This window comes from Benincasa hispida, chromosome 4 (assembly GCF_009727055.1).
Source record: "Benincasa hispida cultivar B227 chromosome 4, ASM972705v1, whole genome shotgun sequence".
In the NCBI taxonomy this organism is placed as follows: Eukaryota; Viridiplantae; Streptophyta; class Magnoliopsida; order Cucurbitales; family Cucurbitaceae; genus Benincasa; species Benincasa hispida.
The window spans coordinates 40,148,193-40,160,065 of NC_052352.1; the positions used below are offsets into that span (position 1 = coordinate 40,148,193).

The following is an 11,873-nucleotide window of genomic DNA, read 5'->3' on the forward strand; positions in this document are numbered from 1 at the left end:
GATCACCATCAACCAACTTTGGCCGCCACCTTGGTGGCCATCGTCGGCCAATCTCCAGTCGCCATTGGCCAACTCCGACCACCATCGACCAACCTCTGACAACCCCCCTTCCCCCACACTGACAAAATTCCAGCTACCAACTCCGTTGGTCACCCTCCAACCGCCACCTCCGACGACCGCCACCAACCAACATTGAAAAACATTAATAAAATACTCTTAGTATATAACAAACTAGACAAATTTGTATATAAAAACACTTTTAAGAAAGAATTACAATACATATATGTTTTTTATTTTATTTTATTGAGTTTTTATCAGAAGTGTTTAATTAAAAATGAAATTTTGAAAGATATCTTTTTTCTAAGTCATTTCAAACATGCCAATAAACTGCAATTGCATAGTTGTATTTTATTAGGTTATATGTGTAGAACTTTGAAAGCTCTAATTTAATTCAATAACATTTTAATTTTTTCGTTGGTCAATTTAACTAGCTCGAAGCCTTAGAATCATTTTCTAAATGTAAAGATTTAAAATGTTTAAAATAACCAAATAAAAACTAAAACTCAAAATTTATGATTTTTTATTTCTCAAATGTAATTTGATAAGAAAAAAAGTATAGTTTTTCAATCATTGAATTTAACATTAAAGTACTAGTTTATTTAAATTTTAAGTTAGCCTATTATGGTAAAAAAAAATTGAACATTTTCAAATTAGTTTAAGTGATAAAAGTCTATGAAATTTTATTTCAAAATCTAGTAAGATTAAAATATCAAATTATTAAAATAATAAATTAAATAAAATTATAATTATAGTCAAATCTCTATTTCAATTTTTTAAAAAATATTTTTAATTTATTTTAAACTTAATTATATTTAGATAAATTAAGATGACAAATTTAAACTAATATAAAATTTAACATGATTAAATTCAAGAAAATATTTCACAAATTAAATATTTATAAATATGTATTTCATTCAAGACTATATTTAAACATGCCAAACATAGATTTCTTAAATTTAGACTTAAAAAATCTGCATTTTCAAACATAATTTTCTTAAACCAAAACTACCTAAACCTTCCAAATTTTAACATTTTCAGATTTAAGATTGTTATTCGGTTTCTTTCGTGCTTTGATGCGGTCTGGTGTGATATGATTTGCGACATTTCCCCACTGCAGTAACGCCGTGTTTCTTCCGTCTCGCTAGAAGCTTTCGTACGTGTTCTCTTATCGTTTATATTTTTATCGTCTTCGATTCTAATTGTCTCGCGATGAATTCCGAATTTCGTCCGAACTTTGGGGCCTTATTTACCTCTTTTGCAGTGGCGGTTTGAACTTTGGGGCTGTTTCTTGACGTACAAGGGTTAATGGACGGAGCGGAACATTCCCTTGACTACAGAGAATCTACCGAAGCAATCGGGATGACTTCAGGAGCTAACGAGTTTCAACCCTTCAATGGAAACCAAATTGCCAGTCTTCAATCCCAGCTTCGTCTTCTCCAAGGCAGGGTTAAGGTTTGACCGTCTACCCTCATTTCAACTTCCGTTTGGTTAATGACAAAGTGGCGAAGTATTGGGAGAGCCATGACGGATGTTCGATCTCAATTCACTAATCTGACAGGAATTGGAGGAGGAAAATTCGAAGCTATCCTCTCGATTTGCAAGTTGCCGCTGTTCTGAGGTTTGGTCGATTATATTAGAATGAAATCAGAGCTATTTGGTTCTCATGCTAGCCTAGCTAGTCAGTCTTATGGTAGATTTTCGTCAGGGCTAACCAAACATGAATTCGTGCAGAGGAGGATGAACTTTGACGACGGGAGTAGTTCGATTGGGAAAAGCAAGGAATCTAGCACTACTAAGAAGAAAGCAGTAAAAAAAACGGCAGGCTAGTCATTACTTCATGACCAAATAGAGTCTATTTGTTTATTCCTCCATATTTTATATATATATTGAAAATAAGAGGATATCCATGATAGCACTGGGGAGTAGTAGTAGCTCACAAGTATATACGGACGAGGATGCTATATTCAGATCTTGTAATGTGAAGCAGCTATATATATATATAGTAATGAGATAACTATGAAATTAAAGATTAAGAAATGATGATTTGTGAGTAAGAACTATAGTCAAATTACGCATTAGCGGACGAACGAAATATTGAATGAGGCTGGTATAACGTGGCTGCCTCACCAAATAGTATTCATGCCCCTAATAAGCACAGATATAAATTTGAGTTACTCAATCCATCGATGAACAACTTTTAGCTAAATTGTGTCAACCCCACCAAATAATTTCTCCTACTACACAGTAAAAAGTGAAAAATGAAACAACTCAGTCTAAACTGGCAAGCTATTTATTTTCTAAAATTTTATTTTACGAGCAAAGATGAAATAATTTGTGGCAGTTTTGCATATCATCAACCTTGTTTGTTATGACAAAAGTCGTACTCCATCTTTCTTTTGCCTGGATTATCTACTGGAATGATTTGCTTGTTTCTACTCTCAGATTGACTTATTTGTGGGTGAAGGTTATAACACAAGGATCTTGGATCACTGTTCAAAGAGATATATTGCTCTAAAAGTAATGTATTTCGGGCAGAGGTATGTAATCTAGTCATAATGGGAACAAGTCCAGTGCCTTCTACTTTCTCCCTGTCCTCAACTTGTCCTCCATTAACTTCTCCTGAAGTAAGGAGAAATCTTGTAAAAAAAAGAAGGAAAAAAAATAATAAAAGAAAAAACAATACCAGTTGTCATTCAAATTATTCTCTCTTCTTGTCGCTTTTGTTATACTGCAAAAATTTAACTTTGTATCAAATAATACCTGAAGTTCTGGTTACATCATCTGTACAGGTTCTACGGTTTTGCTTCAGAGGCGCAAATGGAGCCAACAGTTGAAGTACAGTTTCAATTTAAGCTTCTTAACAAATTATTTATAATTTATCAATTACAGTGGTACTGGTGGGAAATGTCAAGAACGCACAATATTTGTTTTCAATGTTTATTGGGAGTGCCTAAACATTTAATTATGCATTTAGAGGATCATAATATCAATTATTTTCTTCACCTTCCATCTTTTCTAATTGATATGTGATCACATCATCTGCTAAAACTCATGCAATTGTCAAGAGCAAATATAAGGTTTTCTTTGTCAACAAATACTCTTCCGTTCCTGCTTGCTAAGGAATAACATTGAGATTATTTTGATGCTGTGCTTAATTATGGGTTGGGATCATAATAAATAATGCTAGAAAGCACAACCAACAATGATTCTGGTTCTTCCGATCGGTAGCATGAATTTGAGTCATAAATCTCATGAATTTCTAAGCAGGAATTATGAGGTAACCAAACTCCCAAGATTTCAAAGGCTTGGTTCTCTCCTAATTGAGTTTCACTCCAGTTATAGTAATTATCCCCTCCGACCTCCACCCTTGCAAGCCCTTCTTACATCCACCCTTTCTTCACAGTTCCCTCTCTTTTGTGATTCTCTTACGATCCCAAAAGACAACAAGAGGCTTAAGAGATAGATGGACTGATGGAGCCAAAGGTGATCTAAAAAGAGAAGGAATTATCACTGAAAAAGACTTTTGACAAAGTTGATCGGGAACATTTGGATACTATATAAAAGTTGAAAGGCTTAGGAAATAGACGAGCATGACTTCATGCATAAGACCATGGCCTGGGTGGGTGTTAACGTTTCTCATCAATTTGTTTAAGGCCTAAGGGAGGGGGTAACGGTAGATATGGTGGTTGTGAAGAATGTTGGGTGAGAAGAAATTTAATTGTTAATTTTTTATCCAAAAAAGTAATTGTCAATTTGTTATCTCATCTTCCTGCAGTCTGAAATCTTCAGAGCGCTTGAGAAAGCCAGGCTTCTTGTTGGTGGTAGGAAGGAGTCTTGTTATTCAAGATGTGGGAGAACGGACAAGGGGGTCTCATCCGTTGGACAAGTAAGACATTTCAAATCTGAAGGGAATAACATCGTAGTGCTAGAATAACATTGTATAACGATAACATTATGCTTATTTTCTGAATAGGTTGATTTCCTCGTTATGAATTAGTTCACTTTTGGGTTTTCCATTAGCTGTTCAAAATGACATTACCTGCCACCTCTTACATGTCCTTGGGGGTTTGGTTGAGGTGTGGAAATTGAAATCTATTGATACCTCTTTTACGTAGTTGACTAGGACTATGTTGTAATGTTATTTATGTCTCCCTCGTTTGTACTACAAATGCACAAAAGACACATGAAAACTTGTTCGAAAAGCTTAATATTATTTTTAATATGAAAACCAAAGAGATGAAGGTTGATAGCATAATTCTTTTTGTTATTTGTTATTCTACTCTGGTTCTAATATTATAATTATCAAGGCTACAGTTTCAGCTACCAAATTTGGTATTTAATTTAAATTTATATTACAGTAGCTTTTCTGGTTCCGTAAGTCACTTGTCACTTGGTAGTCAGAGAATCGGAATTTTAATTGGGTAACTTTGTTGACCTTTCAATCATTATTTTATTTAATTTCTCTTTTCTTAGCATTCACTCTATTGTTCCTGCAGGTAATTGCTCTCTATTTGCGGTCAAACCTTAAGGATCCCCCTAATGGTGAAAATAGTTATCATAATGGGGAAGAGCAACATGGTCGGTTAAGTTGATGTTCCCAAAGTCGTTCTCTGTTGTTAATACCTTGAATGTTGAATCATTCTAATGAGCTGAATGATGACATGAGTGCGCCAGATTTTTTTCATTATGTTTTACATGGATGTATTCTGATTATTTTGAATAGATTTTCATAGAGTTAAGTTACTGCAAATGATATCACCTACCTTTTTAGTTTACTTTTTTTTCCCCAAAAATTTAAACTGTCATTTAAAGCTTTTTTCTGTAATTAGCCTTAGTATAAAGTGATCAGTATCGCTTTTAAGAAGTGTTAAAGTTCACATCACCTAATGTATCTTTGCATTGCCAAACATAACTAAGTTATCTTAGTGTAACAAATTAGTTTATGTACAAGTAGACAATTAAGAGAAAAAATCATTGTTGTTGACTATGTTCTGTATACATTTGTGTTCAGTATTTTAGATAATGGTGGCTTCATTGTCTGATTTTTGTCAGAAATAAAAATATCAACGGAAGAGCCTTTCAAGAATGATAAATTTGATAATTATGGCATTCTTGTTTGAAACATCAAAATATAACAGAAGTCTTTATTGCATTGGGAAAGTAGATGGTAATAAGACTTCATATAGGGAACTGCAAACATCAAAATATATTTATATATATATTTTTTAGATAAGAAATATTTCATTGGTAAAATGAAATAAGCACCTATTGGTAATTACATAAACTATAAAAAAAGAAAAAGAAAAAGAAAAAAAAAAGATGTCATCTATTGTTTCACGTGCGTATTTTTTCTGAATTTCATATTCTATAGGGGGTATGTCCTTTAAAGTTCTAATTGGAATGTTGCATACTATTTTCATCTTAATTATCTTAATTTCTCTTTCATTTATTATTTACTCTCAGATGGAGAAATTGATTATGTAAGAGTAATTAATAGAGCCCTTCCTAATGACATACGGGTTTTAGGCTGGTGTACTGTTCCTGTTGGCTTCAGTGCAAGGTTTGTATTGCTCTTGTGATTACCCTTTGGCCTGTTATTGTGAGGGATGTGATATGTAGCTTTTTAGTGTGAAGTTAGGATTATGAAACCAGCATCCATGAAATTTAAAATTCAATCTAACTGGCTTTGACTGCAGAGTTGATGTGCCTACATGAAATTCTGAACATAGCCGAGTGCTATGCTTTAACATTCTAAATGTCGGTACACCTCTCTAAGAATTGCAGTGATCAGTTGTATCTCCGTTGCACCCCTTACCTCATACAAGCAGTTTTACTTGTGTGTTATTTTTTTCTTTGTTAGATATAGCTGGAGCTACATGCTGCTTGAGTTGTTTAAAGATGCTTAACTTTGATAGTGTATTGCATCAAGATCTGGGGATGACATTTTATATTACTTTGGGGCATTCGTTTGAAACCAATAACCTTGTTTATGTATGGTTACTTTCTAAAATTTGAGTTTACACATATGTGATACCTTTTTCCTAAAGAATGATATTTTTTACAAGGGACTCAGCCAGGAGGGATTATGGTTTCATAATTATCTTAAAATTAGTTTTGGAAAAGCCACATTGTAACTTATACCTAAACAATTCAAGAATGTTCAAATCCACAATTTTAGTGTTATACTTGATAATCATCAGTACTTCATGATGCTCCACATACAGACAGTTATCAACATGTATGCTTATATTGTCGGAACAATGTTAATTCTTATTCTGAGATTTTTTGTTGCCACTATATGCAGCACAGGTTTAGTTGTTTGAGAAGAAAGTATAAATACTTTTTCTGGGGAGCAAATTTGAATATCTCGGTATGCAAATTATTTTGTATTAGGCTTGTAATGCTTTTGCAGAAATAATTTGGATCTGCATTTTCACCAGGCTATGGAGAGGGCGGGTAAGAAGTTTGTAGGGGAACATGACTTCAGAAACTTCTGCAAAATGGACGCAGCAAATGTTCACAATTATAGGCGACGCATCATGTCATTTGACATTTCTCCTTGTGATGTGAGGTTGGTATTTGTATCAGATCTTCTCATCTGCTTTCCAATTGAACTTTCCATACCATGCTTAATTGAAACATGCCTTGCATTTGCATATTTTTATTCTCGAATCTGCTTTGCATATTTGCTTCTGAGGCCATCCAAACCAACCTTCCTCTTGCTATTTGTTAGGATACCTCCTAACAAGAGAATTCAAGAATACAAAAAACTAACAAGAAAACTAAAAGATAGAATTATATTGTAATATCATGAAGAAATTACAACATTTTAGAGGGTTGAAAAATCCTCTTCAAATTCCCAATTAGGAAATCCCATTAAATTCTTCACTCCCTCCTAACACTCCCGCTCCTTCTATTTATAGCAATATTCAGTAACTAATTTTCTATCTAATTACTCTTATGCTCCTTACTAATCACCCAACCAATATTCCACTAATTATCCCAATATATTCCTAACTAGGGGCCTTACATTATTGTTCAAGCTTATGTGATTTTATTCTCCCTGTTTTTGACCTTGTAAGTTCACTAGCTAAGTTCTCTCCCAGGTGTTGCCTAGCTGATAGTAGTTTAGTGCTTCTCTGACCATATTCATTTTAAGTTTTGGATAAGACTGTTGAAATGGACCATCTCTGTGGTTTGTATCATTTGCTGGGGTGGACCGAGTTCATATTATGCAAGATGCTTCAAATTTTGGAAGGATGATCATATTAAGCATCCTGCAGTTATTGCTGTGTTAGATTTCCTGGAATATATGAAGACGACCAGAAAAATTAAAAGAATATGAAATACTCTTCTACTCTTCTGGGAGAAAGAAGCGTGGGCCTGTAGAACGTGTTTTATGATAGAATTCTATCGAATGTACCTTTTGCAACTCCATTCTAGATCATCATGTCTTGAACCAAGATGTATTCTTCCTCTTTTCAAAAGATAAATTAATCTCTCTCTCTCTCTCTCTCTCTCTCATGTACATCTGTGAAATATTTTTGTTTGTTGTTGACTTCTTTTTGGTACTTTGCCAGGATGGAAGGCAATCTATTATGGGCATTCAACATTGAAGGTAGTGCTTTCCTCTGGCATCAGGTCCGCTGCATGGTCGCTGTTGTATTCATGGTTGGGCAAGGTCTTGAAGATCCTGATGTGTGTGCTAGACGTCTTTACATCTGTTTGCTTTATTATATTTGCTTAAATAAGTTGCCTTTAATATGTTAAACTGGTTACTTTTGCTCATGGAAATATAGCCATCTTATACTTCATAGGTCTAAACTTTCTCACTTCAGTTTATTATGTTTATCTGGAACGGCCATAGAATAAGTAATGGTAAATTTGGTGGTAACAAGGAGCTAGTGTTTTTCAGAATTGACAACCAAATTTAACTTTATATAGATGCATCCGCCGTTGACAAGGAAACTATCAAGCCATTGTTTCTCTGCAATACATTGGTCACACAATTTGCACTCATTTCAAGATGGCAACATTGAAAGCCACTGTATTATGGTTTAAAATGAATTTGTTTACTTTACTTGGCCCATGGTGTGAATTTGTTTTGTTACGTGGAGTATAAAATGAATCTTAATCTAATAGATGAAGAGGACTGGTAAAATTTTGTAGGTCGTAGATATTCTATTGAATCCACTAAGAACGCCAAGGAAGCCTCAATACGTTATGGCCTCAGAAAATCCTCTGGTTCTTCATTCTTGTGAATTTGAACATGTCAAATTTAGGTGTTCATCAGGTACTTATTGCAATTGATTATAGATAGTGTGACTTCTACCACTGGTATATTCTCCTTTTCTCCTCAGTTGTCATTATATTATTGTGTTCTATATTTAAAGGATTTCCCTGCCTGCATTGCTTCTAGATGCTGGAGAAGCTCTTCAGTTGCATTTATGGAATGAAATCCGAACATATGAGCTCCAAGCTGCAATATTCAAAGAAGCTCTTCTAAGCTGTTTGCCAATCACAAATGGTTTGAATTGTAATCTTTCCCTATTATACATTGGTCTTTCTTTTTCAATTGATTCGTGGTACTGATGTGACCACTTCTATCTCCCCTCTAGATGGGAGCTCTTCAGACATCAGAAAGTTAAAGAAGAAAAATTGCCATGTTGCCCTATTGTCAAGGCCAACTGAGCGTAAGTTATTCACAAAATACTGTTTACTATTGGGATAATTTATTTGGTAATGTCATATATTACTCACAATTAATATCACAGTTGAAAAAGAAAAACACTAGAATTAAACGCAAATCCAATAACCCTTGTGTACATACCAGTTAACAATTTTGTTTGACATCCACATTTAATAGGAAAGCAAACTCTATCCTTGTCTTTGCCCTGAATTTTTTGAAAGTCGTGTGCAATTGACATTGATTCTAAAAACCACAATTTCTTAAACAATTTTCATTCTAAATAAATTATGAGCTGTTTGGTCCATAAACCATTTACTTCATGCTTTTAGTTAATGTGAAGCTTTTGGTTTCCCTAAATAACAGTTAATTTAACAATCGGCCAAGTTTATATGTTTTGTTTGTGATCTCCTAGTATTATAGATGTCTTGAGATGAGCAAAATGGGGCTCATGATGGTTTATAACTGGATGCAACAGCAGGGTGTAAGGTATTTCCCTTACAATCTATTGATATGAGATGGAAAGAACTGCTCTAAGGCAATACTAACACTTCTCAGCCTATCCGAGAGGGTTTGTAAACTCCCCCTCCTCGATCAGCTTACTGCTAGACACATAAAGTACAAAAATCCACTCCCTAATTCCTTACAAATATATACGGCCACCCTTTCCCAAACATTCTCTGTGCTTACAACCTACCTGATCCCCCCAACGCCCCTCAACGCAGACCTCAAATGGTTCCCTTGACGAATCTAACTCACTCACTGAAGGTTCATCGTCCTTCTTACTACTTCTGTATTGACGAGTAATCAGGGGCCTAACACAGGTAGCTTAAATTTTTTAGGAAAAGGGGGAGGATTTTAAAGGTGACTTGGCTACTTCAATGAATTTAGAATTTTTAGAACATAATATTCATAGATTTAGAAAGCAATCTTCTGGAATTCTCGTAATCTTGTGGCTGATCTTTACCGATAAAACTATGCATCTGTAGTGGAAAATCGATGGAATATTGAAATTGTAGTAGACCGACCACGTTTTCTTTGCTAATGATTTATGGTCCTGCAAGTTTAGCTGCCATGGAGGAAGATACTAATAAAAAACTTCAAATATTAGCTACATGATTGGGTACTCATCTAACGAGGCATTGGCCTTTCTTTATGTGATCTGTTAAATCCTTGTATCTTAAGTGTTGCCTTTTCTCCTCCTCATCCTCTAGCGATATTATCAACTGCCATTTTTATTCTTACTATTTCCGTACGCATACCTTTCCCACTGTTCTTATTGCAATATGTTAGCGTATGTATTGGTATATGCTGTTACCTTTCCTTATAAATCTCACAAGTAGTTTTACTTATCCCAGCTTCTTATGAAGAGCGGCGTGCCAAGCTTGACTCAACATCAACGAGTTGATCAAATACATCTTTCATAGGCGCAGGTAACATGCTATATTCATTTCATGATCAAGATCTTTATGTTTCCAACATAGTATCTTCTTTCACATTACACCTTTTTTTTTAAAAAAAAAAAAAAAAAAAAAAAAAACATGAAAGTCGTCTAGAGAACATGAAAGCCTGATTACATTAATTATAATATTGATATGGATGGAGGACAAGTCTAAGAGTATCTCTTTTTCCATTTTATAAGATATTGGAGTATTTTAAAAGTAGATTTGGCCTAACTTTTAGAATACTAATAATTAAGGGTACTTCTCAAATTCCTCGGAAATTTTTAAAAAGTAGTTTCAAGCACTTCATTTCTTAAAATATATTGGTAGCAAAAAGTATTGTCAATGGTTATCATAACTTAAATAGATTACATTAACTTGGGTCGTTTGATAACAGTTTTATTTTTAATTTTCTGTTTTTGGAGTTTGTGCTTGTTTCCTATCCCAGTAAAAATTCTTGGTCAAATTCTAAAAACAAAATAAGCCTATAAACAAAACTAGTTTGATAATCATTGAGGTCTCATTTGGCAACTATTTATTTTTTGTTTTTTGTTTTTAAAAATTAAGTTTTTAAATACTACTATCCATTACTTTTCTTGTTTTGATATCTACCTTTTAAGGATCTTTTAAAAAATCAACACAAGTTTTGAAAACTAAAAAAAGTAGATTGGAAGAACTTGGTTTTTTTTTTATGAACGTTGGTTAAAAGTGGATAGCAATACAAAGAAAATTCATAGATGGAGGAAGGGTTTCTAGGCTTAAATTTGATCGGTGAAAAGCCAAAAAAATCATAGTTCACTTGGTATCTATATGTATTAGTAACCACAAAGTTGGTGGTTTGAATTCCCTATTGTACTAGAAAAATATATATATTTAGGAAAAAAAAATATCAGTGAAATAAAATGAGTTGGAGTAAATGTAATAATAATGATTGTATCTGTAGTTTTTTTTTGCAGAGTTTGAACACCAAAGATTATAATTGCAGAAGCAGAAATAATGAGCATATGGTGATGAAGGGAAGAGGTATTTAAAGAAAAAGGTTCAGGCCAATCAGATCCTAACACCAAACTTGTAGCATCATCATGAATCCAGGTGCATGAACTCAGATCAAATCATTTTTCTCACTTGCTCCGTCACCCTTTCCTTCCAATTATTTGTCCACACCTTTATGGTTTTCTTACGTTGACAATGACTACCGATGGTTTTGTGCTGTATGTTAATTAATGTTTTGAACTATGTAAAATGAGAAATTTGAATTAATAGTGTACTTTTTAAAATTAATTAGAAAAATATTGTAGTTTGAAAACGAGTAATTTGGATTAATATTGTAGTTTTTAAAATTAATTAGAAAAATATTGTAATCTCAAAATTATTTTGAGAAAATGGTAGTTCTTCGATTTGACTTGTATTTTTTATTTTATTTATTTATTTTTAATTTATGTATGTGGAGCTTTCAACTCTCGACAAATAAGTTTTCAAGAAATGCATGGACACTCATCAAAGGCCCATTTATTATTTCTCACCACCATTTTCTTATTATTTTCAATTTTTATTATTTTTTATTAGCATTTTATTTTGTTATTAATTTTGTTATTAGGTAGATATAAAATCAACACAATAAAGAATTATGGTTATCATGTCGGATGCTAATTCCAAATTCGAAAATTTAATGAAGCCATTGAGGA

At 33.4% G+C, this 11,873-nt stretch overlaps 1 protein-coding gene across 14 annotated transcripts; it reads left to right on the plus strand.

Annotated features, from left to right (window-relative positions):
* Nucleotides 1-1,066: 1,066 nt before the first annotated feature.
* On the plus strand, nucleotides 1,067-11,501 carry LOC120075360 (tRNA pseudouridine(38/39) synthase). Of its 14 annotated transcripts, none has more exons than XM_039028675.1 (17): nucleotides 1,067-1,213; nucleotides 1,322-1,512; nucleotides 1,619-1,678; nucleotides 1,792-1,882; nucleotides 2,525-2,597; nucleotides 2,850-2,895; nucleotides 3,836-3,946; nucleotides 4,557-4,638; nucleotides 5,524-5,620; nucleotides 6,370-6,430; nucleotides 6,501-6,631; nucleotides 7,641-7,758; nucleotides 8,230-8,353; nucleotides 8,480-8,596; nucleotides 8,679-8,753; nucleotides 10,105-10,179; nucleotides 11,132-11,501. In XM_039028675.1, exons 2-16 carry the CDS (start codon nucleotides 1,366-1,368, stop codon nucleotides 10,152-10,154), a joined length of 1,383 nt encoding a protein of 460 aa, XP_038884603.1. In that variant the 5' UTR covers nucleotides 1,067-1,213; nucleotides 1,322-1,365; the 3' UTR covers nucleotides 10,155-10,179; nucleotides 11,132-11,501. The 14 variants fall into 14 exon arrangements, 6 of the variants coding, with proteins under 6 accessions (XP_038884603.1, XP_038884604.1, XP_038884609.1 ...); XR_005481315.1 differs by lacking the exon at nucleotides 1,067-1,213 and adding an exon at nucleotides 9,162-9,235 and having other exon boundaries at nucleotides 1,244-1,512; XR_005481316.1 differs by lacking the exon at nucleotides 1,067-1,213 and adding an exon at nucleotides 9,162-9,235 and having other exon boundaries at nucleotides 1,244-1,512; nucleotides 11,145-11,501.
* Nucleotides 11,502-11,873: the final 372 nt, after the last annotated feature.

Coding starts and splice junctions, on each gene's coding strand:
- LOC120075360 (XM_039028675.1), top strand. CDS start 1,366: ATGGACGGAGCGGAACATTCCCTTGACTACAGAGAATCTACCGAAGCA. Junction 1,679..1,791: donor CAAGTTGCCGCTGTTCTGAG/GTTTGGTCGATT, acceptor GAATTCGTGCAG/AGGAGGATGAACTTTGACGA. Junction 8,754..10,104: donor ATTGTCAAGGCCAACTGAGC/GTAAGTTATTCA, acceptor TACTTATCCCAG/CTTCTTATGAAGAGCGGCGT.